General features: G+C 42.1%; 1 protein-coding gene across 2 annotated transcripts in view; it reads left to right on the forward strand.

Annotated features, from left to right (window-relative positions):
• PTPRO (protein tyrosine phosphatase receptor type O) overlaps positions 1–27,439 on the forward strand; it is a 199,627-nt gene that overhangs the window by 147,552 nt on the left and 24,636 nt on the right. The window contains exons 13-18 of one of the 2 annotated variants that reach the window (XM_054036062.1): positions 7,107–7,246; positions 13,335–13,467; positions 14,924–15,044; positions 17,252–17,320; positions 21,251–21,334; positions 25,611–25,646. In XM_054036062.1, coding sequence (XP_053892037.1) covers positions 7,107–7,246; positions 13,335–13,467; positions 14,924–15,044; positions 17,252–17,320; positions 21,251–21,334; positions 25,611–25,646 — 583 coding nt within the window. The remainder of the gene's footprint in view (positions 1–7,106; positions 7,247–13,334; positions 13,468–14,923; positions 15,045–17,251; positions 17,321–21,250; positions 21,335–25,610; positions 25,647–27,439) is intronic. The other variant, XM_054036071.1, reaches the window with a different exon arrangement.

The following is a 27,439-nucleotide window of genomic DNA, read 5'->3' on the forward strand; positions in this document are numbered from 1 at the left end:
CAGCTGACCTCTGTTGGTCCAGACCAGAAGCCTTCAAACTTTTGAAAAGTTCCCTTCTGGATCTGAACTCTGTGGCTTGGACTGGTTCCAAATTCCCCCCCCCCCCCCCACACACACACACAAAAAGATGACCAATGTTTTCTCACTTGAAGAGCCGCACTGTAATTTTTACAAGAGCAATAAATCCATTGAAGTGAAATCTTGCATCATTTACCTGTGTGTCTGTAACATATACATCAAATAAACAAGTAAAATGTGTCTTGACTGGAGGGACTTCCGAGGACAGTTCATTCTCCCATTGTCCTCCTTTACTACTGATGTCTTGAGGAGTAGGGCGAGGATAAGGTAATGGAGGCTATCTCTGCATCTTCTAATATTGCTACCCTGCTGCTGCTCTGGAAACTTTGAATCCCAGAAGTACCTTGAACTGTAGCTTGTGAAATCTTGGGGTTTGTCTAATTACTGGTGTCGGCACAAATCCCACTATGAAGGTGGGGGAGATAGGGTTGGTAACTTGAGACTGTATTATCCCCCAAGGGTCTATGCAAAATGGAGCTCTCTATGAACTAAAGTGTGAGGAACAGCCATAGATGGACCTTGTCAATGGCAATAGCAATCCTGCCTAGTTGGATAGGACGCGTGAGAATAACTGTTTTTGCAGAAGGGAGCTCCCTTCCACATAGATCCCTGAAATGCGTTGATGTTGGGAGGCAGTGCAGCCTCCACAATCTGTGATTCCCCCAGGCTCTCTCACTAGATGGAATGTTTCATTCTGTGGAGTTTTCCTTCCCCACACCAGTCCTATCCCATAGGCATTTCCACAAAAATATATGTGTGGGTGTTAATCTGGCTCCTGAATATCAATAGCCAGGTGTTTTCTGAATGGTATTTGGAAATGTTTGACTCCTTCAAGTAGCATCATCATTTACATGATTCAGAAAATGGAACATATTATTCATATTGCACGTCCCTGTAGCCATTCTTTGACAAAAAGGCCTATTATTTCTGGCTTGCTGATGGAGGGGGAAATATTCTGTTAGGGCTGGTTAATATGGAAGATTTTGGGTATTCTGCCCTAGTTCTTCTGTTTGATATTTAAGAGAAAACACAACAAATACAGTTTAGATAAATCACTTCTAGACTCCACCGCTCTTTATTTCATGCCTTTAACATTTTAGTTTTGCACAAAGAATAGTAAAGACCCTTTACCTTGGCAAAGGTCAGTCCTACAGTCTCTCTTTGGTGTTTTTGAGGGACACAGAGAGATCTGGGATTAGAAATCCTGTGAATCTGTTCTAAGTGGTAGATGACTCCGCTTTGGGCAGCTGTGATGAACTACTCTGGCCAAATGTGGTGGTATCCTATTCTTCCATGCTTCATCTGGGAACTTTCCATTTGCAGAAAAAATAATCTATTTGCTTGGGCATAGGAAGGATTTATTTCAGATAATGTCCAGGTGTGAGGTTGTCACAATTTAATATAGGCTATTCTTTATCTGGGCTAAAGGAAGAAGAGGAAGTTTTGTGCCTAAAGCACAGGACTGATTCTCAGAAGATCGGACTCTTCTCCAAAATGTCTGAGACACCTTAAGTGGGTCATTTTCAAAAGTAGCCTTTATTTTGGGTGCTTCATGTTTGGGGTGCCAAACTTTAGACAGCTAGGGTGAAATTCTGGCTCCATCAAACTCAATGGTAAAGCTCCTACAGAATTCAGTGGGATGAGGTTTTCAGCCCTAGATCTTGATTGTCAGATTGTCTTGACTCCAAATGAAGTCTATGGGACCTGCTCAGCATCCCTGAAAATTGACCCAAAGGTTATGTTTATACTGCTATAAAAAAAAAAAAAAAAAAAAAAAAAAAAGTGGCATCGAGTCGCAGAGCCTAGGTCAGCGACTTGGGCTTGCACGGCTAAAACTGCAGTGTAGACATTTGGGTTCAGACTGTAGCCCGGGCTCGGAGATCCATTCCCCTCACAGGTGCTCAGAGGCCAGGCTCCAGCATGAGCCTGAACATCTGCACTGCTGCTTTATAGCCCCACAATCAGCTGCAGGCCAGCTGTGTCCATGCTGCGGGTCTTTTATTGTAGTGTAGACATACCCTAAGTGTTTAAAATTAGACACTCAACACATAGGAGGTGCTCAAAATTAAAGGCTGCTTTTGGTAAGTTGTACCTAAATCTGTGTTTCAGGTTCTTCATATGGACCTGGGAATAATATATACTTTACTTCACAGGGGTGTAGTGAGGCCTAATTCATTAATGTCTGTACTGCACACTGCTATCCAGGAGTTCATTAAAAGTCCAAAATATTATTAATCCCTGGATCCCAGGGGCACTAAAATTGAAAGTGCGTGTGTGCACACACACACACGCACACACACGTGCGCGCTCTCGCAGGCAGCCTTCACAGAAGTCCGCATTTAAAAAAACAACAAAGTCCCGGCACAAAACAACTTCCATTTTTATATTGCCTCCTTATCCTGAATGACCCCAAATCACTTTGCACCTCAACATGCAGACTGAGCAAGAGTCACTGATACCACTTCGTCTGCTCTTGCCCTGTCAAAGCAACACAAAGCAAACCATAGACTTGGAGCATCTGTCTGGCTGCACTGGGTTTATAGATATTTAGGGCCAGATTTTTAAAGGTATTTAGGTGCCTAATTCCCATTGAAATCCATAAGAATTGGGTGCTGAAAATACCTTTTAAAAATCTGGACCCTCATATCTTGGGAGCAGTGCAAAGCAGCTGAGCATACCAATGAATACAGCCCACTGTATGTAGGGGATCACTTCCCTCCAATACCGAAACAGCACAGATGGAGAGACGCACGAATTTCCCCATATTTCAAGGGTGATTAGATTTTTGGTTCGGTTTGACCCTGCAAGCTGGAACAAATGAAAAGGAAAAGAAAAAAAGTTTCATTCAGCGTCTTTTTCTCAAGGGCTCTTGCCTGTAATTAAAAAGTAAAACAGCATAATCAAAAAGTAAACAGAAACACTCCCCAGTTCTTTCTCACAACTGACTGTGAAGCCTAGCCACCCTAAAGACCACCTTCCCACCTTGCTTCCCAAATAGCCACTCTTAAAACCCTTCCTCTCAGCAAAGAGACTGGGAGATGAGCTGGAGCAAACCCAGTGTTCACTGTGGACCATGTGGTTCTCCTGCACTCTGCACATGAGCTGCTTATCACAGAGATAGGGACCAGCTGTACAAAGTGGATCTGGTTTTAGTACATCTCCAATTAATGTAGCCAGATTCCCTTTAGTGTTTCTAACCAAACCAACCGGAACCTCAGCGAGTGTATGGGCACTGATGTATATGTTGAAGCCCAAATTCTCTACTGTGTTGCACTAGATGTGGTCATTTACACTTATGTAAAGTGAACATAAGGCACTGCCAGCTCAAAATGGCTATGTTTTTACTCTCACTTTGCTATAAGTGATTAGACAAAGCAGGGGAGAATTAGGCCCCCAGTTTAAAGATCTTAGGTAGGTCACACATGCAGGGGATTTTTCAGAGGGTCTCCTGTGGGTGCTCTGCAGATCACTAACTCTCTGGTTTTGAGCACTCAAAGTTAGGTTATTGTTCTTCCAAAGCAGAATGTGGGACATTTCTGTGCTTTGAAAATCTACTCTGTGTGTTGGATGCTCACGCTGCCTCCACTGGAGGGCCACCCACTGAAACTTTCAAAACCTTGCTGTTTGTGCCTCCCCAAGCTTTGGAAAACATGAAGCCAGATTCTCAGCTGGTGTGTAAATAGGTAAATTTCCATTGAAATAAATGGAGCTGCACCCATTTAAAACCAGTGGAGGATCTAACCTTTTAACTCTCTGTGCCTTAGTCTGTTGTCAGTTCCCCATCTATTAAATGAGGTGTAAGAAATGATCTGTGAGCCCTCTGAGATCCCCTAGCGGAATGTGCATAATTCTATTGTACTTATCTCTCCAGACTTCCGGGTAAGGAAGACTTAACAGGCATAAAAACTAGGGACCTGACTCTGAGCTCACTTATATTGCGGCAAATGGAGAGTAACTCTTCTGAGGTTAATGGAGTTCCACCAGTGGCAGTCTTGCCAACTGTCACAATGGTTGGTGTGTTTCTTAAAGCCTCAAGCTCCTGCAATCAGGCTATTGACTGACAATCCCAGCTTTCAGTTTTTTAAAAAGTAAGTTTCTAGCCCTTACAACTGCAGAGAAAAGTTTGAAAATGTGAACTCTAAACTTGGCAACATCAGACAGTAAATAAAAGGAATGCCCAATGTATATGTTTTTCATGGTTTTTGAAAACTTGGGGTTGGTAATACTGCTTGTGTAAAACTAGTGTGATTGAGAACAGGATCGTGCCCTCTGCTTTAAATATTCTTGGGAAAACTGTATCAACATTTGGACAACTATGCTAAGAAAGGCTTCTAAACTGCTACACTGTTTTACTTTCAGTATTCCACCTTAAAGCTAACACTGTATCTGTTAGTTACAACCACTAGAGGTCAGGTTTTTATCATTTATTGATGACAATTGCCAAGACCATCCCTGAAATAAAGATAGAAGGGCCTGACTGGAAACCTCAGATCCAAACCTCCCTGTGCCTCCTGAACTTTGAGGAAGTTTGAATGTGGATTTAAATCTATGTTTCTATGCTCTGTCTCTGCAGTGAAACTGACCAAAAACCTGAGACTAGATTCTTTGTTGCCCTGCACTTTGTTTGGTCATTTATACCAGTGCAAAGAGTGTGCAAATCTCATGGCCATTCTGATTTGATAGCATTTTGCACTGGTATAAATGATGACACAGGCTGGAGAACAACCGAGAATCTAGTCCCGAGAATCCAAACTTCCCCAACCTGGGTAAAGTTCCAAAATTTAAGGGCTCAGGCCCAGCTCTGTTTTAAGGTAATCGGTTTAAGGGCCATGACTAATTTTTAGAGAGAGCCTTGAACAGGGAAATTCAGATCCATATTTCTAACTCCCAAAATGTAAGGGTGTCACCGATTCAAGGTTTTGATTTAACTTGTTATAGAAAACAGGATCAGAAATCAGACTTTGAACTCCGGTATCATAGGGGTAGCCATATTAGTCTGGATCTGTAAAAAGCGACAAAGAGTCCTGTGGCACCTTATAGACTAACAGACGTATTGAAGCATAAGCTTTCGTGGGTGAATACCCACTTCATCAGATGAATGTAGTGGAAATTTCTAGAGGCAGATATAAATATGCAGGCAAGAATCAGTCTAGAGATAACGAGGTTAGTTCAGTCAGGAAGGATGAGGCCCTCTTCTAGCAGTTGAGGTGTGAACACCAAGGGAGGAGAAACTGCTTTTGTAGTTGGCTAGCCATTCACAGTCTTTGTTTAATCCTGAGCTGATGGTCTCAAATTTGCAATTGAACTGAAGCTCAGCGGTTTCTCTTTGAAGTCTGGTCCTGAAGTTTTTTTGCTGCAGGATGGCTACCTTTAAATCCGGTATTGTGTGTCCAGGGAGATTGAAGTGTTCTCCTACAGGTTTTTGTATATTGTCATTCCTAATATCTGACTTGTATCTATTTATCCTTTTACGTAGAGACTGTCCAGTTTGGCTGATGTACGTAGCGGGGGGCATTGCTGGCACATAATGGTGTATATTACATTACTTTGAACTCCATCATCTCCAGCCTCCCACAGTGTTCAGGGTGCTTCAGATCTAGGTTCAGATCTATCCCTACTTATTTCCTCATTTTCACTGCAGAGATTTGGCCCCCCTGGTACTGATTAGAGTTATAAAATGCACACACGTGCACCTGGGACATAGAGTTTGTGGTACTCCTCTTTGTCTCATTGTGGGGGAGAGAAGTGCAAGACTGATGTGTGTCACAAAGACATGGCTTTTGTTCTTAACATACCTGGAATGACACTCCTTTTTTGGCAGTATTCCATAGCTACCTGGAAGTGGGTGATAAAGAACACCCATTGGGTTGTGCCTCACCAATTAGAGGAGGGAAAAAACATGAAGAAAAATCCCAGAGCCCTTAAGCCCAGTAGGAGTCTAGGCAGGAGAGGGAAGGAACAGCTCATTCCTTCCACTCCTTCCATTTACTGATACTGATACTGCATACTGATACTGCATCTTTCCCACCCCACCCATTCCCAGGGCAGCTCTCATTCTCCCCTCTCCTCCTTGCTGCCTATGTGGCACTGAGCTGCAAGGCAGGGAAAGCAGTCCATCAGGTTACCTAGAGAGCCAGGTGTACAGAGTTCTGAAAGCTAGGCCAAGATCTAAGATCCGATGATGGTAGGTTTGGGGGGGAAGAAATACCAAAATTCAGTAGCCAGTCTCTGCACTTCAGCTCCTCGCCAGAACCAACACCCCTATATCACACCAGCAGCCCCCCAACCCTGCAGTTAGCTTTCCACCCCATTACAGCATCAACCCTCCTACCACTATTTCTACCCAGGACCCATCATCCCCTCAGCAAGCACACCTCCTAACCAGTCGGCAGCAGCAACAACAAAAAGCCCCTGACTTCTCATCATGAAGCCAACTCACAATCCTTTGCAGCTGCAAGGGAGTGTGGGATATAGTGGACTATAGGATAGTTTTTTGGGGATGGTGAGCCAGGCCAAAGAAGTTTGAGGAGAACTGCTGCTTTCTGAAATCAAGTAGAGAAAGAAAGCATCTTCTCCACCCATCTAAAACACATCCAAATCCAGTGGCTCTGAATGTTCTACACAGAATGACGGCAGTCAAGATTTTTAGTTCTAATTGACCCACACACTATTTTTTTTCCTAACAGTTGGGCAACCTTTTTTCCTCCAAGAACTTATGCAAATGTGTCTATTAATAGAACATTCCCCCAAACACTGTTTGACTGGGGAAGAGAAGTGATTATCCAGCAAGCCAATCAGAGAACTGTTAAATAGAGAAGGAAAAACCAAGATACTTAGCCATCTTCCTGTTTTACATCAGTTGCTTAATAGCTGTGTCAATGTGACAGATCGTCTCTGAAGGAAATGAAAAAATTCAAGAAGGGTATTATTCCTTTCACTGATTCTGTTTGCTGGTTTCCCTTGTTGATTTTCCAAAGACCAAAAGATAAGCTTGGTGAAAGGAGATTCCCCCTCTCTCTCTCATCCAGAACCAGCTCCTCCAAAATCACTGTTTGCTGTGAACAAGACCCAGACTTCAGTGACTCTGCTATGGGTGGAGGAAGGAGTGGCTGATTTCTTTGAAGTCTTCTGCCAGCAGGCTGACTCTGGCCAAGAAACAAAGTTGCAGGTATGTGGCTGCCTCTTTCTCTACCTCATCTCATCCATTTTGGACCCTGATATTGACAACATGTCCTTAGGGACTGGTTCTCTGCTGCTTTTCATGGTGTGTAGTCATTTACTCCTGTGCAGAATGGATGTAAAACAATATAAAATTGGAATATGGCAGCATCGGACATCCACTTCACACTCAGTCACAGAAGGTGCAAGGCAGTGGAGAAAAAACCCCTTAGAATCTTGGCTAGAATAGCCCTTGAAATACTGCCATATTTAAATCCTCCTCCTGTCTTGCTAACCACACACATGAAGTTAGAGATTTTAACTGGCCGGGCAGGTTTCCTGTGTGTTGGAGAACAAGCTGGGGACAGTATTCATTGGCTAAAGGGCAATGCGGCTCCAATGAGCTCCACACAGCCACCTGAACCTAGGATGTGGGAGGGATAAGGATGAAGAGTGAGGAATACACAGCGACATAGCTGGCTGAGAGGCATATAGCCATGCATGTGGTGTCCCATTTTTCTATTCTAGTCTTCATCTGTTCTTCAGGTCTGTTACCTGCCGTACTGTGAGCTGTGTAGGATCCTCACTCATACAGTACGAATTTCTTGAAAAAGATGGCTGCCCCTCATCTATTTTGTTTCTCACAGGCCTTTTCCTTCAAGACACACCCACTCAGCTCCATAAACATGCCCCCTTTTCTCTCTACCTAAATAGATACTAATGTGGCCCCTCTCATAATAATTTCTGAGCATCTAGTCTCATATTAACTCAGAGGGAAATAGAGATCAAGGCAGCATGAATGCATGGTGATAGAGCCTGTGCAGCATGTGAGGCTTACTTTCCACACCTGAGACCGCTGGAGCACCTGCTCTGGATCACAGTTCTCTTATTTGAGCACCATAGGATGTCATTTAAAAAACCCACACCTTTTATGCTATTCTAGACACACACTATAACACTGTGTAGGATCAGTCCCATGATTTTATGTAGGGTTTTCCATTGAAACTGTATCCTGAAATTGGAGGTGAGCTGGAACTGAAAAGCCATGTACAAACACATCCAAACTTTGGGATAGTTCACACCCAGATTTGGATCCAAAAATGTCCATGGTGAATAACTTAAAAACATTAACTCATAATTCCAATAACAGAGGCAGAGTAATTCAGAGATAGATGCACAGGAGAAAAGATAGGGTTTTTTCCAGCTGAGATCTAGATAAGAGAGCTGATGACTTTTAGAGACAAGGATAGACTGTTCTAGATGGCAGGAGATGCAATGGTTCTCATATCGATGGGTGCAAGGAGAAATAGTCAGTGTTCGATAAATGGAGAGAACAAAGAGGGCAGAGTAAAGACCATGGCCAATATTTAAAAAAAAAAAAAAAGTTAGGCTCCTAAATCCATATTTAAGCATCTAATTAAGTGGCTTGATTTTCAAACAGAATCATAGAAATGTAGGGCTGGAAGGGACCTTGAGAAATCATCAAATCCAGCCCCCTGCGCCGAGGCATGTCCAAGTAAACCTAGACTATCCCTGACAGGTGTTTGAATGATATTAACCTTTTTTGCAGCTGCATCACATTGTTGACTCATATTTAATTTGTGATCCACAATAACCCCCAGATCATTTTCAGCAGTACTTCTACCTAGTCCGTTGTTCCCCATTTTGTAGCTGTGCATTTGATTTTTTCCTTCTTAAGTAAAGTATTTTGCATTTGTCTTTACTGAATTTCATCTTGTAGAATTCAGACCAATTCTCCAATTTGTCAAGGTCTTTTGAATTCTAATCCTAGCCTCTAAAGTGCTTGCAATCCTTCCCAGCTTTGTGTCACCCACAAATTGTATAAGCATATTTTCTTCTCCATTATCCAAGTCGTTCATAAAAATATTGAACAGAACTAGACCTAGGACTGACCTGCAGAAACCCACTATATAAGGCCTCCCCATTTGATCATGAACCATTAACTACTCTTTCAGTACAGTCTTTCAACTGGTTGTGCACCCACCTTTATAGTAATTTTATCTATATTCCATTTCCTTAGCTCACTTATGAGAATGTCACGTGGGACTGTCAAAATTCTTGCTAAAATCAAGATTTATCACATCTACTACTTCTCCCCTATCCACTAGGCCAGTAATCCTGTCAACATGCTGAGTGTCCAGCAGCTCCACTGCCTTAATCAGGAGCCACACGGTGCCTAAATATGGACGTGGAGCCTAACTTTAGGCACTCATTTAAAAAAAAAAAAAAGTTTTGGCCTGTGTCAATGAGTTAGGATTGAGTCAGTCCAGGTTTGCCATGGGGTTATTAAAGTAGTGAGGGGAGTTCCATCTCCAGGGCCCATCTCTGGTGAGACTCTCAACAAGGGTGCCAGTTGTAGTGCTGGTTTGTTGACAAGATTATCTAGCCCTGGGAAGTGGACTGAAAAGATCAACTCGTTTCTCATTAAATTCACCAGTTTTTAATGTGTATCCAGCAAAGTCCCTTTCCCAACCAATCTTCAAGTCTCAGGCTAAAAGGCGGGAGGCTCGATTATATTTCTGGTGCCCAGGAGAGGTCTTTTTTGAGAAATTGGGGAAACCATTGCTGTTAGAGATGGTTGATAATTTTCTACCATTTTTTTTTTTTCAGTGAGAGATTGGTTTTGGATGAAAATGAATATTTTAATGAGAAATGCTTCCCGAATTTTATTTTTTTCCATCAGAAAACCAAAAATTCTTCAGGTTTGGGGGTTTCGGTTTTTCAACAGTTGATGTTTTTCCACAGAAAATGTTGATGAAAATATATATATTTTTTTCATTTTAATCAAAATTCTCCATGGGGGGCAACCCCCCCCCCCAAACATCTTCTAACCAGCTTCTATTGCCATACCATAGCTGCTCTATCTCCTTCAACTAGAAGAGGCAAATTCAGTTCTGTTAAGCCAGTGCTATCCTGTATGTAGCAGTGTAACTGATCTCAGAATTGTAGTTCAACAGAGATCCTTGCAAAGATAAAAGGAGCTTATAAATGACCGCAAACCTCAGGGCCGGCTCTAGGTTTTTTGCTGCCCCAAGCAAAAAAAATGTTGGCTGCCCCCCCACCGCAGCCCTGGGCTCTCTTTCCTTCCGCCCCCCCCCCCAACTGCACCCTCCTTCCGCCACAGCCCTGGGTCACTGGTAACTTGCTCCCAGGGCGGGTCATTTAGCAGGAATTTTGGATGTGCACAGAACACAGACAGGATTGGTTCCCATATGGTTACAGAACTGCAGTGAAGTGGAACAATTTTCAGCTTGTGTGATTGGAGGATATCTGGATGCATATTATAAGACTGTCCTACATAAATGAGGAAAAGTTGAGGTGCCTTTATTATTCTTTTGTTCCATTCTTTGTTTCTATGGGGAATTTGCCAATGCAATATCACTGTCTTCCTTTTAAACAAATAAAACTAAAACTTAAAAAAAAAAAAAAAAAAAGCAATGGCTGTTGAAAATAGCAATTCCAGTCCTAAGAACCACTGGGAAGCATTTCTTGCTCAATTTATTCTACTTTTTCTACAGCAAGTTACAGTGGATCAGTATATTTGATTTGGGAGAAATGAAGTAACAGCTGCCCAAACTGAGCTTGAGCACTCCTGAATTTTGAGGGTGTTCAAATCTGGAAGGCAGGTGCTGGATTCCCTTTCTGAATATTAGCTAAATCTGGAAAAGAAAAGTCAATTTCTGCTTCCATGGCTCAGAAGTGTAAATCCTCCTACGTGCCTGGTACTGTATCTAAAGCTGCCCAGGTCCTAATAGAGCCTCCCCTCCCTTACTTTTCATTTTAAATTCTAGTGGGAACTCCCTTGCTAGGCTTCAGATAGAGAGGTGCTCTGTCCATTTAGTCCACCCAATTCTTTCTTTGGGGGAGAGCCCAGGGCAGGAGGTGAAGGTGGGGACCAGAGCTGGGGTGGCGGAGGGTGCAGCGGGGGAGGGGAGGAGAGCCCAGGGATGGGGGCCAGGGCTGGGGCGGCAAAGGGGGCAGGTGGGGGAGAGCCCAGGGCTGGGGCGGCAGGAGGTGCAGGTGGAGGCCAGAGCTGGGGTGGCAGGGGATGCGAAGGGGGGGGAGAGCCCAGGGCTGGGGCGGCAGAGGGTGCGGGTGGGGGCCAGAGCTGGGGTGGCAGGGGGTGTGAGTGGGGGAGAGTCCAGGGCTGGGGCAACACGGGGGTGTGGGGGGGAGCCCAGGGCTGGGGTGGGGGGCAGCAAAAAACCTAGAGCTGACTCTGTCCCTACCATTCACAGCAAGCTGCAGGTTTCAGTTCCATGCTCCTTCCCCCTCCCTTTCCTGTTACTAACGGCCGAGGGAATGCTGGGAAATGTAGGTTTCAGGGTATCAGCCGTGTTAGTCTGTATCCTCAAAAAGAACAGGAGTACTTGTGGCACCTTAGAGACTAACAAATTTATTAGAGCATAAGCTTTCGTGGGCTACAACCCACTAAAGTGTTCTCCCACTGGTTTTTGAGTATTATGATTCCTGATGTCAGATTTGTGTCCATTAATTCTTTTGCGTAGAGACTGTCCAGTTTGGCCAATGTACATGGCAGAGGGGCATTGCTGGCACATGATGGCATATATCACATTGGTAGATGTGCAGGTGAACGAGCCCCTGATGGTATGGCTGATGTGATTAGGCCCTATGATGATGTCACTTGAATAGATATGTGGACAGAGTTGACATCGGGCTTTGTTACAAGGATAGGTTCCTGGGTCAGTGTTTTTGTTCAGTGATATGTGCTTACTGGTGAGTATTTGCTGAAGAAGTGGGTTGTAGCCCACGAAAGCTTATGCTCTAATAAATTTGTTAGTCTCTAAGGTGCCACAAGTACTCCTGTTCTTTCTGGGAAATGTAGTTCTTTCCCTACTCCAGGGCTGGCTCTATAGGCAGGGAGCTAACCAAGGAACTACAGCTCCCATGCTGGATTCTTGCGCCCATGCAAATATGCCGCCCCAAGCAACTGCTTGTTTTGCTGGTGCCTAGAGCCGTCTCTGGCAAACCTGCACAGATCTCCCACTCTGTGTTTGTGGCCATCAGAGTTTGCTGCATAACGTTTCACCCGCTGTGGATCACAAATACACTCTTAGTTCCCTTTCTAAATTACCAGCTGAAACATCCAATTTATTTTGCCCTATTTTCATATCAATAAACCTCTTCTGATTTTAGCTGAACTGGCAGAAAAAAGGGTTATCAATAGATCTACACGTTTATTTTATTGACTTTCTTTCATCCCATCAGCATTTATAAAACACCTTTTATACCATGCATCAAACACAGAAACAGTCATTAAAACTCTCTGTACGAAGATTTATAGCATTTACAACGAGGTGTAAATTTTCTTGACTAGAAAAGCAAGGCTCGGGGGTCTGATAGCTGTATTAATAAATGCTGCTTATCCCTGGGGCTTTACTATGATCTTCCACTTCAAAAAAAGTCACCTGTGGGCAAAGTGCAAAGATACTTGAACTACCCTCTGCTGGTGAAGGAGGTACGTACCTCCAAGGAAAGGATGAGGCACATTTGTAAGATGGTGTATGGGGAGCTTGCTGCTACTGTCGCTGCTCTGTGGCTAAACGTGACTTTAGCATTCAGAGTTGTCAGTCTGGATTAGGCTCAAGACCTCCTTATCAATCTACTCCTGGTACTAGCTAAGATTGCCGTCCAGGAGGAGGAAGCTTGACAGGGAAGTTTTTTATGGCTGTGGGGCCATTTTCCAGTTCCTTGTGCATGCATCTAGGCACAGTTCCTGTGTGTTGCTCTATTGACTTGTCTGCCCTGGACAAATTGGAAGAGTGGGCACTGTCTGAGGTTCTCTGCTTGGTTTTCCCCCTCTGGATCCTTCATTTGGCCCTGAGACCTGCACCTCCAGCTCTGTTTTTCATTTTTTGCCATCAATAATCAGTTAAGTTCTGGATTCTGTGGCCCTTCCTGCATCTCAGGACCAGATCTTTTCATTGCTTAGGTGGGCCCTGCCCACCATCCCAGCATTTAAATAGACTGGCTTCTTTTGCCAGATCTCAATTCACGTAGAAAACAAGGGTTGAATGAGAGAGACAAACTACAGTGTACTTTTTTCGTATCTTTAGGAACCTGTTACTGTTTCTTCACATGTAGTGACTATCTCCAGCCTACTGCCTGCCACGTCCTACAATTGCAGCGTGACTACCTTCAGCCACAACAGCCCTAGCGTTCCCACCTTCATAGCTGTCTCTACCATGGGTGAGCCAGACTTTGCCAGTTCCACCTCTCTACACAGCTATAATGTTTGCCTCTTTGTTCCTTCTGAAGCTGTTTTTCAGGTGTTACTGATATCAGAATTATTTCACTGAAATGTAGCCAGCTCCAGGGTGGAATGGAGTGGCAGCTGGTTAAGTGTTAAGTATTAGGTATTGCTGTCACCTCTGTTCACCACTAGGGAGTGCCTTTTTTTAAAGTAGTTAGGGAAACCCCAATTTCTCTGTGTGTTTTAAAATAATTCTAATTAGATTTTTAGATTGGGCTTTATAATTCATAGTCCCTTGCTTCCAGTTTGAAGGAAGACTCTGGGATTACTGCCCTGATGACACCCATAGAGGAAATTATCATAGCCGTGTCCAGGCAAAATATGGGCAAAGTCTCAGTTACTAGGCTGGGACTCTTCCTCTGTGGTAATGAGAAGTTTTTTTCTGCCTTCAGGGAGGAGGTGATCCAGAGACTGAACTGGGAAGAGGTGAGAAGGAAAGGGCAACTGAATGACCTGGAGAGGTCAGAAACTAAAAAGATGTCTCCTGATGGAGCCAAGCCCCTGTAGCATCAAATTGGGTTCTGGGCTCAAATTTACTCGGAAGGAAGAATGCCATTATTGAATCACCATTACCACTTCCTTACGGCTGTGGGTCTCCCATCCAGAATAATCAGGCTCAGTTCTGCTTAGTTAATGAGATCAGACCATAAGTGACTAAAGCATATCTTACAAGTAATGTTATGACCTAAATGTCAAAGTTCAGCATGTAGTACTTATCTTAAACTCCTGTTCTGTTCTAAGGACTGCTTCTGTAGGCACTCTTACAATAGATAGTAAGCTTTACTAGGCAAGGATACTCCCTTCTTTGGTGCCATCACAATACAAATAATAATAATGTCCTGTAGAACGAGAAATAAATCTGAAAAAGCTGATGCAAACACACCTGTTAAGAATGTTCCTGAGCCTTGACTCTGTCTCTAATTGCAACAAAATATTTTATGCCAAATTATCTGTTGATGTAATTCAGTTGTCTTCAATTGAGTTACCCCAACAGAGAATTAGGCCCTTTATTTCAGACTCAGGTTAGAGACTGTATTGATTATTGCTGACATATAATGCCACAGATGTTGGAGTGCATTGTGGGAGACTTAAATAAATAAGATATCGATTTTATATACACTCATTGTTTCTTCCTTTCCTATCTCTTTTTTTCCTCCTTTTCATTAACATTCATAAAAGCTTCCTGTGCAGAAGCTTGCAACCATGCCACAACTGTGTCATTTCCCCTATTGAATTATATGGGGTCAGTTACCCTAAACCTGCCCTAACCTCCACTGATAAGATTTCTCACTCCGAAGGTTGACTGAGAAGAATATAAAACAATAATATATATAAATATAAAATTATCATGTGTTCTGAAATTAATAACCCAGAGTCATTGTTTGTGTGCAGTTACTGAGATGAATCCCAACATAGTGGTGATCTCTGTGTTAGCCATCCTGAGCATTCTCCTGATTGGACTGTTGCTTGTGACTCTTGTTGTACTCAGGCGGAAACATCTGCAAATGGCCAGGTAGGTCCAGTCTTATTCTGAGTTCAAGAAGCTTTAAACTAATGGGTAAAATATAATATTGGATTTTGCTTGTGTGGCACATGGTACCCTTTGTGCTCACTTGGTGTTTGAGATATCTATAAACATAGTACCTCAAAAGTTTCCCTGTTCGCTGCTGTTTCTTAGGAGTTTAACTACTACTTGCTTTATCGCATAGCTGTTCTTACTGTTGGGTGGAATTATTAGCCTCAACCTCTGTCTTAATTTGGAGCTGTGAAGGGTTTGGTAAAATGCAAATTCAAACCATTTTTAAGGGCTGATTATCTAAGCAGTCATCTTCTCTTAGGCTATTTGATTGCTCAGATTTACTGAATATTAAATAAAATATGAAATGGTTTTAAGACAGATAAAGATGTATGGTTTATAGAATTCTTAAGATCATCCAGATTATTTTGCAAAATCATTTAAATTGCTGGGAACACAAAATTTGCCATTCCAGATAGATAACTAATCAATCGAGACCAGCCTCTCTGTGCCCAGTATTTGTTCCTTCAGACAGAAGAAAGGCACCTTTTCCCCTCCTTCCAAGTACTGCTCTTTATAAACGATGCAGTTCCTTCATACACCTCCAGCAGCCATCCTATGCCCTGAAGAATGAGATTTGATTTCCTTTAGCTAGTGTTGTAGCTCACAGTTCATCTTTCTCGTCTGAGTTAATCCTTGACTGGCTAGCTAAACTGGGTGGCTAATCCCCCAGATCCTCTGTATGTAGCTCTGTGACTGGAAGGTTTGCAGGTCTGAGCCTTGCGAGTTTCCGTATTCTTCTAATCCAGAACCATAATGTGTGTGTGAAATAATACATTTAATTTGAATTTTCCCTTCTAGGTCAGAAAACCAAGTAATGTCACTTCAGAGGGTCACTTTAAAAAACTTGCTAACTGATTACACAACAGATAGTTGCATTTCATGTATCAAGTCTTTGCCATATACTCCATGCAAATGAATTTACCCAATCACCCCTTTCAATGCATGATTTGTTCCTTTTGCATATAGTTGGTTCTGTGCAAATCCAGATTCTCTTCCCTATTTAAATATCATGCACGCAGCCCAGGGCTTTTTCTTTCTCATTTTCTCTACCACAAGAGGAATTTTTTTTTTAAATGAACTATATACTTGCATGTAATCATTTTTCAAGCAAGCAAGCAAAAATACTCAACATTCAGTTTTTCATTTGATGTTGAGAAGGTCAAAGGTTGGTTTTGTGGTTAAAGCACTGGAATAAAGACTCCAGTCCTGGCTTTGCCACACATTTCCTTTGTGGTATTAAGCAAGTCATTTAAACACTATGCCTCATTTTCCCCATTGGTGAAATGGGGATAATGCTTCCCTACCTCCTAGGGGTGATGTAAGGACAAATACAGTATACTCCTGATTATTTGAATACCATGGGGGAGGACACAGATTTTATTCAGATAATCGAGAGGACAGGAGACATTCAGCAGCGGGATGGCCTCCCCCACAGCCAGGGTCTTGTCATCCTCCTTGCACTCCTGGCTGGGGGTCTCTGCTCTGACCTAAACACTCACTTGAGGGACAACGGGGCTGCAGAGGGCTCCCTGCACTGCTGCAGGAGCCAATCAGCAGCAGGATGCTTCATTATCATCATCCTCTCAGTCCTTGCTGGGGGTCTCTGCTCTATTATCCAAACCTCCACATTATCCAGATCCCTTCCTTGTCCCCCAGCATGAGATACATGCTGCAAGGGGCATGTGTCTCATGCTGGGGGGACAAGGAAGGGATTCGGATAATGCAGAGGATCAGACAACAGGATTTCAGCTGAACAGGAGAATACTGCACTTGGCAGGTGCTCTGAAACTATGGAGATTGGTGCCATTTACATCCCTAGATAGAAATCCTTTTTGACAACTTTTTTCTCATCTTATTCTTGAGGCAGAATATTAGGAAGCTTGATCTCAGGAGATAGTGAGCACCCACCACTTCTAAAAGGTCACATCCAGACATGGCTTACGATGGTGCAGATCCACTGACTTCAGTTGAGTCGTACCCAGCAAGATCAGCCCTTGCTTCAGTGGGAGGCCTGGATACACACCACCTCTTAGAATCAGGCTCTTAGTGATCTGTATTAGGGCAACACCATTGACAAAATCAACAAGCATTATGTTTGTCCAGCAATAATAACCTTGAACTCAATGGTCTTCCTGAAACAGGGAGTGTGGGGCTGGAACCTTTGTCAATTTTGCTTCATTGGAGAGAGATGGAAAACTTCCATATAACTGGTGAGTTATATATTGCTACCTCTATGCTTCCCCTCCCCTCATCCTTTTCTCACCATCTACCTTCGTCGGCAAGTCTGACTTTTATGTTCTTATGTTTTTGTTATATGATCACTAGCGCAATTTAACATAAAGCAACAGTAGCTGATTTTTGGTTTTGTTTTGTATTTTATTTGACTGAATGATGGCCCAGAGCCATGTCTTTTGTCAGAATTTTTTTTTTTTTGGTAGGAAATGAGGATGTACAACATATTCCAACTGGGCTAGCTACATTTTTTTTTCCTTTCCCTTACACACATTCTATATATTTCCTAAAGTAACAAAGGGATAGAAGCCTGATCTATAAATCCATTAGCAGCTCTATGGAGATATATTAATGTCAAGCAGTGAGGCTGCTCTTTATAGATCATCAGCTAACAACTCTGTTCACAGAAATACAAGCCCCAGTGCCATTAGTTATTTTTCCTTTGTATTTGGAACAAGGCCAAGCTAGCTCAAATAGCTCTTACAACTTTGTGCTCAGTGTTGCTGGGGTATTTGGAAGCAAAACACACCCAGTCAGGTCTGGAAAACCATCTGCAGAAACAGCAGGCATTGATTAGCTATTCCATTCCATCAATAGTTCCATCACTCCCTGAGAGGTGTTAGAGCAAATAAATCCACCCTATTAGCTTCCATCGAGGCAAAATGGGCCCTAGTGATTTCCCTATTTTCTGCTGATGTTGTGATTCTTATTCATGTTCCCGATAGTCCAGTGCTGCTCCTAACTGACTTGTTTACTGTTTTGGGAAGTTATTGTCAGTGACCCCAAAAAACCCAAACATAGGTAGCTTCCAAAGCTGGCCAAAATACACTATTAAAAAATGCCACCAAAATCCATAGGGAAAAGAAACTAAGTGCTTCAGTTTTTCACTCGTGGTTCAGTTTTGTTGAATGTGAAAGGGATTGGAATGAAGAATTGGTGGACTTGGAACCGTTTCTATGATCTCACGGGGTGTCGGCTGCCAGCAAGGATGGGATTAAATGGATTGATACTGCACCAAAACAAGCCTTTTGCTAATAAGCACACAAACTGAACAAACAATCCCAGGAAAGCCTGTCAATGCCTAACAGTGCTGCTAATTAACTACATATTAAACAAGCTTCACTTGCTTGGTCTAGCTTTAATAGCAGCCAGCCATACTGAGTACATGCTAATCTCCTTCTCAGCTTCTCTTATTTGGAGTACGTTAATTGCAGCCCAGGCAGAAGATCAAACACTCTTGTAAATTAAAAATCCACACTGGAATCAAATTACTAAAATAGCAACAGACATTATTAAAAACAGAAAGGGCTTGGCAGGGGGAGAATTCATTGTTAGGCTTGCATGAGTAAGTGTGAGCATTCCTGTTGCTTGAGTTATCATCTGCATGAATTCTCAAAGATTATACCTGTTTAGTATTTGACCAGTTTAAGGCAATGGGGCCAAATCTTGAGGGCCTCACTTCAGTGGGAGTTTTGCCTATAAAGAAAGATAGGAATTTCAATCAGATTAGGTTGTGGTTTGATGGACACTTTTCCTGTTTGATATCAGAGGTTGAAAGGAAACATCGGCCAGAACTGTTCCGTCTGCTTCTGTGGGCAGATGGAATGAAGACCCGCAAATCCCCGACCCTGGGGATGTGGAAGGGGAAGAGGGTTGCCTTGGCAACAACATTCACTCCTACTCCCGGGCCCGGTGAAGGCCCTCTGTGAAAATAGAGGCTTGCTTGTGAAGGGACCCACTTTGTCCCCACACCAGCCCCACAGGGATTCCTCTCAACTATTAAGGAGTAAGGACCTGATCTTATAAACACATAAGCACATGCTTAACTTTAAGCATGTAAGTAGTCTGGATGTCAGTGGTATTGCTCATGTGCTTAGAGTAAATCATGTGCTTAAGTGTTTACAGGATTGGTGCCTAAACCACTCTCCCATCCCATGCTTCATAGCTGCCTGGAGGATGGGTTGTATGGGCAGCATCACCAGGTGAGTTCTGGGCAGCATGTTTCCCTTGCCCCCAGGCAGACTTGTATCTGACAGACCCCCAAAATCTGTAAAAATCTCTATAGATCTTGGGCCCAACAGACTCCCCAGCACCTTTTATTTGCAGCAGCAACAATAACAAAAAGTAAGAAACTTCCTGGAGTTTCCACTTCCCTATGTGGGGTTTTCCTGTGTAGACTGGATGATTTGGGTTAGGGTCACTTACTGCAGACGCAGCTTGATTTTCACTCTCTCTGGTGCACACACATGCACACTCTTGCTCATACACACATACACACGCCCCATTTGTGCTGCTATCTCCATATTAACCAACACCACAGACAAAGGAAGTGTCCATTCTGTGTTCCTCTTTTAGAGTAGTCGGGCATAGATCAGCAGTATTACTTCTGGGAATTGCCAGACATTCATAATAAGCCAAAACACAAAATTCTTACTCAGTTAAAACTCCCATTGATTGAATAAGGAGTGCAGAATCTATCAGTTTCATTAAGAGTTAATGTTTGTAAATTATACTTTGATTATACAGAACCAAATTCTACTGAGTGCTGTAAAGCCAGAGTAACTCCTGGATTAATTGAGTTTCTTTGGATTTACATCTGTGTAACTCAGAGCAGAATTTGGTCCATAACCAGGGCCGGCTCCAGGCACCAGCTTACCAAGCAGGTGCTTGGGGCGGCCACACCAGAGAGGGGCGGCACGTCCGGCTCTTCGGCGGCAATTCGGCAGTGGGTCCCTCGTTACTAGGAGCTAGGAGCGAAGGACCTCCTGACGAAGTGCCGCAGATCGCGATTGGGGCTTTTTTGTTTGTTTGTTTTTTGTTTTGTGAGGGGGGGTGGCTGCTTGGGGCGGCAAAAACCCTGGAGCCAGCCCTGCCCATAACACACAAATATAAATGTTGAGGGTTATTTTGTATCTAAAACTTATATTTAATAGTAGTGAAATATGCCTTAAAAATTATCCACAGAAACAACAGAAATAAACTGAGTTTAGCAAAAGAACAAATAAAACTTTGCCGGAAACCTTGGGGAACAATGTATGGTGACTATTTAAGACTTGGTATTGCCTATTAGTGGGATTGCCTTTGCAGATTCATGGTCATTTGCAGAAATCTGACTCAAAAGGACTGAGAAGGTATATGTGCCTGATCCTTTGACACTCATACACATATTCCCACTGAAGCCAATGGGACTACTTGCCAGAACGAGTTTTGCAAATTTGGGCTATATAATAGCTATACGTAGCTGAAAATGAAATGTAACTCCCTTGAAATACCCTATATACCATAAACTAGAGCAATATAAATGATGACAAAGTTGTGGGTAGGATTTTAAAAGTACTTTGGTGACTTTAGGCACTGCTGAAAATCCCACCCTGAGTTCACATGGAGCATCTTTACCTGGCACCATTGCATCCATTAACATTGCTTTAAAATATTAGGCTTAAATCTACACTGCCTTGCACTCTGTGTAGTTACACCTCTACCCTGATATAACGCTGTCCTTGGGAGCCAAAAAATCTTACCACATTATAGGTGAAACCGCGTTATATCGAACTTGCTTTGATCTGCCGGAGCACGCAGCCCCGCCCCCCCGGAGTGCTGCTTTACCGCGTTATATCCTAATTTGTGTTATATTGGGGTAGAGGTGTATTTGCACTACTGTAAAATGCTCCCATCCAGTTGTGTACAATTTTACACTCACTTTGAACAGGTATAAATTTCTACACAAGCTGCGGGATCATGGAGTACCAGTGCCATGGAATCTAATAATTTTCACGTTTAACAGAGTAACAGTTATCCTATTAACTAACCTCTATTATGCAATTGACTGAGCTCCTGAGTTTAGTTTGTCTTACTAACTCTCCTCACTTTTTTTCATCTTTATATATGTTATCTATTAATGCTCACAGGCGTAGAAGTGTATTTGCTTTCCTAACTCTGCTACCCTCATGCCTCTGGACTGATTATCTTTTGGCATTTTATATTAATCCTTGGTAAGTGATTTTACTTGTTTTTCCCTATGCAATAGCTAAACCATATTAATTTCCCAATACATGAAAAATGTGCTCTTTTGTTTTCAAATGGTTGGAAGTTCTTGAAGTTACAATAATTTTCATGGACTGGAGATACTGTGTGTGTGTGTGTGTGTGTGTATCAAAATACATGCTACTCGCTTCACATTTTGCTTGTTTATGCTCCTACCCATTTTGTTACTTAAAAAGAAAATTTTGTAGTGGTCACTCTCACGTACTTCATTATTGTTCCTGTGCAACTTTTGTCACTTTATTACAAACCCCCTTGTAACTTTTGCTTCATCCACTTGCTGATTGCCTGATGTTGCTTTCTGCTGCCATCTTCTCTTACTAATTGCTTGGTGTTAGCTCACCTGGGTAAATCCAGAACAACCCATTTGTTTTTAAAGGTGCAATCTTTCTCCACCAAAGTAAATAGGTGTTTTGCTGTTGGGAGCAAAAACTGGCCCAGAATTTGTACAGCAAATGCTCTGAGCTAGCTCTCCCCAACCCTAATAAATGGGTCACACCTTCTATTAAGGTTCCATTTATAAAGGATTAATAAATGATTGATGTTTTGATAAGTGTCTAATCAATTGATTTAGATCCAAAGGCTTCTTACACCCTGGTTTATACAGGTCTGTCTCATCTTACACAGGGGTTCCGTTCTGCGGTTAGCGCGTAAAGCGAAAACCGCATATAGCCAAAATCCCATTGAGTTCAATGGCGGGCGAAATCGCCCACACTACAGGTATAGTATTAAAATTGTTTTTTCTCTTTTTTTTGTTTTTGCCGACCACATAAAGTTGAAATTGCGCATGTTAAATGAGCGTAAGATGCGACAGACCTGTAATCATCTCCAACTTCTTTAATTGCTGTGTTTATAAACAGCCATAACATGGACCACCCATGTCTGTAGCTTGCTTATAAACATACAAAATCAGAAATGAAATCTTAACATATGTATGACCAAGACATTTTTACTTAATGGGTGGGAGTTTGGCCTCCTCTAGATCTGAAATCAAAGTGATGCCTCTGCTGTTTGGTATTAAAATCAAGAGAATGTCTCTCTCTCACTGTTGCCAAAATCTTTTACCAGGATGGTGGCAGTATTCGTGTGGAATGGCAGTGCCCAGTTAAGTTAGTCAGAGGAATATATTATACAAGGATTGTGGAGATGAAGTATTATCTCTGGTTTTGTTGCCTATTTAAAAGCACTCCTGTAAATTGGGATTGGATCTAGATAAAGTAAACTTTTTGATTACTAGAGAAAGGGGCTGAGTCTGCTCCCATGGAAGCCAATGGGAGTTTTGCCATTGACTTCTATAAGAGCAGGAGCAAACCTCCAAAAATCACTCAAGGCCTGGTACTCCATTGACCTGCCCCTTGTGTCGGGGCACTGGAACAATTTGTATAGTGGGGGTGCTGAGAGCCATTGAACCAAACTGTAACCCTGTATATAGTGGAAGCCACTTCAAGCCAGGGGGTGCGGCAGCACCCCAGCACCGCTAGTTCCAGCACCTATGCTTTGTGTAGTCATTTACACCAATCTAACGTGGTTGTAACGTGCTATCAAATCAGGATGCTAGTATTCTACACCCATGCTGCACTGTGTAAATGGCCCCACAAGATGCGGCACTGTGGAGAATCAGGCCTTCAGAGTGTTAGATTAGTTTTTACTAAGCCTATATTAAATCTATGATGTAAATGGAATACCAGCATGAAATGAAATCTCTTGTTTCAAGCATCCTTGTTTTACGTGCAGTTTGGTTATGACGTTTTGTGAATACTCAGCAGCCATTGCAATGTAAAGTAACAAAGGACTCTTGAGATTCTGAAAGCTTAATAAATGTTTTCTGTTTGTCTCATGAGGTATGGATGTCAATCATCTGTTTTATGTGCCTATTGAAGTGTTTCTTGGAGGAGATTTCTTAGAAGCTCTCACATCATAGGCAGCACTTTAATATTTTTCCTTTTAAATTAATCCTGTATGCCAAGCTTTCAGATTTACCCTAGTCACAAGGGATAACATTTGGATAGCCTGGATAAATTCATTCTAAAGACTTCTTTGGCAAAACTACCATTAAGATGTAAAATAAATGTTTCAAGGGTATGGATATAGTCAAGGTGCACGTGTTGGTGTCTAAATAGCAAAAAGTTATTTCAAGTTAGATAGATAATGGTTTATATTGTATTACATAGTAATTGTTCCACACTAGTGTAGAAATTTTATTGGCATCGCTATGTTAACTCTGCAGACGCACCATCTGTTATGAATGAAAATGGATTGTTATAATACAGCAAGAAGGTACTGCCCAGAGTAGTAGCTGATGATGGAGCTGATCAAAAAACTTTTATTGAGAGAGAATTATTTAGAAAGAAAATAAGTCGTTTTTGCTTCATTCCGATTTTTGTTGTTTTATGAAAAAAATCAGAACAAATTTTTTAGAAACATATTCAAAACTTTTGTTTCATTTCAAAAAAATATGTTTTGACTTTTTGGGGTGTTTTTTCCCTTCCTCTTACTCTTTGAAATTTCCCCATAATCCTTTTTATTCCTCTGGAGATAAAAGGAGGGAAAACTTAAATTTTCTCTTTTTCCAATTTCCTCTGTATTTTTCCTTGCTATTTCAAAACATTTTTTGAAAATACCAATTTTTTTTTAAAAAAAAAAGCATTTTGAATTTGTTTAAAAAAATTAAAAATTAGTATTCCCGTTTTTGGATTTTAAAAAATTTAACTTCAACCAATCTTAGCTAGTATAAATTGCTTTAGCCAAGAGTATCTAGAAATCACTTGATTATGACCATGAAATAAAAAAGTTTTAACTTTATTATAGCAGGACATACTTAAGGGCAGATATCACTAATGTCGCAGAAAAAGTATTTAGCACATCTGATGGGCCTTTTATGGAGCAGAAATTTGTTCAAGCTGTCTGATTGTCCTAGCAGACATGATCAATAGTTATTAGAAACTGTAGCTAAATTAATTCAGAATGTGCTCATTTGGACATATAATCTGACTGGTTAACATTGTTCCAGCTGTCAGTGAATTTAACCTCTTCAGAGGTAAGCAGTAGACAGTGTAGTGAGTTAGAGAGACAAGGTGGGGAAGGGAATATCTTTTATTGGACCAGCTTCTGTTGGTGAGAGAGACAAGCTTTCAAGCTTATGCAGAGCTCTTCTTCGGGTCTTCTTTAGTGTGTGAATTGTCACATATTAGAACTGTTTTCAGACAGATGTGAGCCAGGATTCCTTGTCTGGAACAATACGTAATGTATGATGGTGGTTAGTATACTGCACTTTTTATTTCCATTTCTTAAGGATTACCTTGCTTAACTCACTCATTTCCTACTTCTGTTGAAATGTGTGGGATATTTGCCATTGCCTTCATTGTGGAAGCAGGGGATCATTCCTTATTCTGATTATGTAGTGTATGTGAAATGCCATGTATAGGCTAGAATTTCTTAGCCTCATGTGTGTTTGGAAAGGAGGAAGTAGGTTGCAAGGGGCTTCCAATCCTTGCACACTTGTGAAGGGCCAGGCATAATCTCAATCCTTGTGTTTCTATCATCTGCATGGTGGCACTAACTTTCCTAGAGGAGATTGGACCAGGTGAGGCAGGGACAGAGCTGAAGTGACTGTGATGGAACTTTATGCTGCAATTCATAAAGGGATATATCCTATCTCCTAGAACTGGAAGGGACCTTGAAAGGTCATCAAGTCCAGCCCCCTGCCTTCACTAGCAGGACCAAGTACTGATTTTGCCCCAGATCCCTAAGTGGCCCCCTCAAGGATTGAACTCACAACCCTGGGTTTAGTAGGCCAATGCTCAAACCACTGAGCTATCCCGATGTAGCAGGCTAATTTGGCTTGCGCTTTTGGAGGGATTATGCCAGGCTCAGGCACAAGGGGTGAAATTTGGGCCCTTTGAAGTTGGTTGCAAAATTCCCGTTGACTTCAGCATAATCAGGATTTCACCCAAGGTCTCTGAGCATGGTTGCCTGTGTGCAGTCTCTCCTTCTCTGAAATGCAAGCAGTGCCTTAACGCCATAGGGTGAAATCCATAGGGAGTTTTGCCATTGACTTCAAAGAGATCAACTTTCCACTCACACTCCTGACTTACATATTAAGGAGATCATAAAACCTACACATTCAATTCAGATGGAAACCAGTTCAATTTTGACAGTAGGGCTAATTTTTAATCAAGTCCAGATGATGAGTTATACTGAAAAAAGCTGTGTTTGTCTGCCTTACAGGAGTAAAAATGGATTAAAGAAGAGGAAGCTGACCAAGTATGTGACTTTTTGATATTTAAATAATATTTTTTAAAAATTGATAGTCACATTAGACTGAACAATAATTTTTATGACTATAGGAAATGTGTGGAAGTTACAGAGATACATATTCTTCATTCTGGTAAATACCTCCAGAGAGAGATTGTAGCAAGAGATGTCTGGAAGCACATGGCAACAGATAATTACACTAAATCAGTGGGTCGGGACCCAAAAGTGGGTAAGGACCCCATTTTAATGGGGTCGCCAGGGCTGGCTTAGACTTGCTGGGGCTCAGGGCCGAACTGAAGGGGATTCAGCCCTGGGCGGCAGGTTCAGGTTACAGGCCCCCGGGCTGGGGATGAAGCCCTTGGGCTTTGGCTTTGACCCCTTCCCTGCCCAGGGCAGTGGGGCTCGGGCTTTGGCTTTGGCTCCCCCACCTGGGGCAGTGGGAATTTTTGTTGTCAGAAGGGGGGGGGGGAGAGGGAGAGTCGCAATGCAATGAAGTTTGAGAACCCCTGCACTAAATCAAGACTACCCTGTGTTTTGTTTTATCTTCTCAACAGCTGGGTTGTAGTAAAGGAGCTCCTGACTGATAGAAAATTAACTACTGGGGAAAAATCAATGATACTAAGTTAGCAATTCCAACAGGGCCTTTCCTCATTTAAAAATGACAAACGGTGAAAAACTGCTATTTCCTTCTTGATATCAGGCTCTGATGGCAGTTGCTGTTGTGTATTAGATCTTTAATGTTAAACAGGTAAACAGGAGTAATTATCTGGAGATAAAAGACAGTTCCTTGGTGGCATATTGCTTCAAGTAAATGAACGGATTATTGTATACATGCCTCGGTATTTTGTAAATTAAAACATGATAATTAAGTGAGGAAAACTCTTTGCTTGTATTTCATTATTTAAGGTGTTAAACTAATGACTCATTCTTTAGCCTGAATTCAGGGCCTGATCCTCAGCTGGAGTAAACAGGCATAGCTCCATTAGAGTCAATAAAGCCAGGCCAGTTTATACCAGTTGAAGATGTGGCCCAATATGTCTGTGCTCCATTGTCTTCAATGGGCGTTGTGCCCACTTATGCTAGAGTAGAATTTGGCTTCTAATGTCAAACATGGCAAATACCTGAACTTCTCAAAGTCAGTGGAAAACAATTGTTGCTCTGGGGCTGAAATTTGCATTTTTTACATCATAGACCTTGTCTGACCCAAATTCAGGCCAATGAAACCTATTAATGGCTTGTGTGATTATGGTGCATGTGAAATGAAAAAAATTGTATTTACCAGATAGTTCCCCCTGTATGAAAGGGATTTTTGTGTGTCACTAAGGCAGTTTAAATGAGCTGCTTTTGCTGCCATCCAGAAAGTAGTGCCATTGTATTGTAATTAAAGATAACCAGAACATAAACCCTGGATATGACCATCTGAACTGTGATGGGATTTAGAATCGGGATCCAAATCTGGCATCCCAGGCTCATTTTTAATTGAAATGGAGATTTCAATCAGAGCTATAGCTGGAGGGTCCCCTTTAAAACAGTTTGATTTGAAGGGTGAGGAGTTGGTAGCTCTCCTGACTCTCAATTCTAGGTTCCATTGCCAGTGGGCCAAATCCTGCATCCTAAATCAGGCAAAATTCAAACTGAAGCCAATGGGAATTTTGCCTCAAGAAATTAGCTTAATGATGTGGGTAGATTTAACCTAGTAGCGGCAGTTGCCCACATGGCTACAATACAGTACATGTAATCACAGGTAAATGATTCATCAGACCGTATATGTCACATTTCAGGTACACAAACTTCAGATTTTT

The sequence above is a fragment of the Malaclemys terrapin genome, chromosome 1, assembly GCF_027887155.1.
Source record: "Malaclemys terrapin pileata isolate rMalTer1 chromosome 1, rMalTer1.hap1, whole genome shotgun sequence".
Lineage (NCBI taxonomy): Eukaryota > Metazoa > Chordata > Testudines > Emydidae > Malaclemys > Malaclemys terrapin.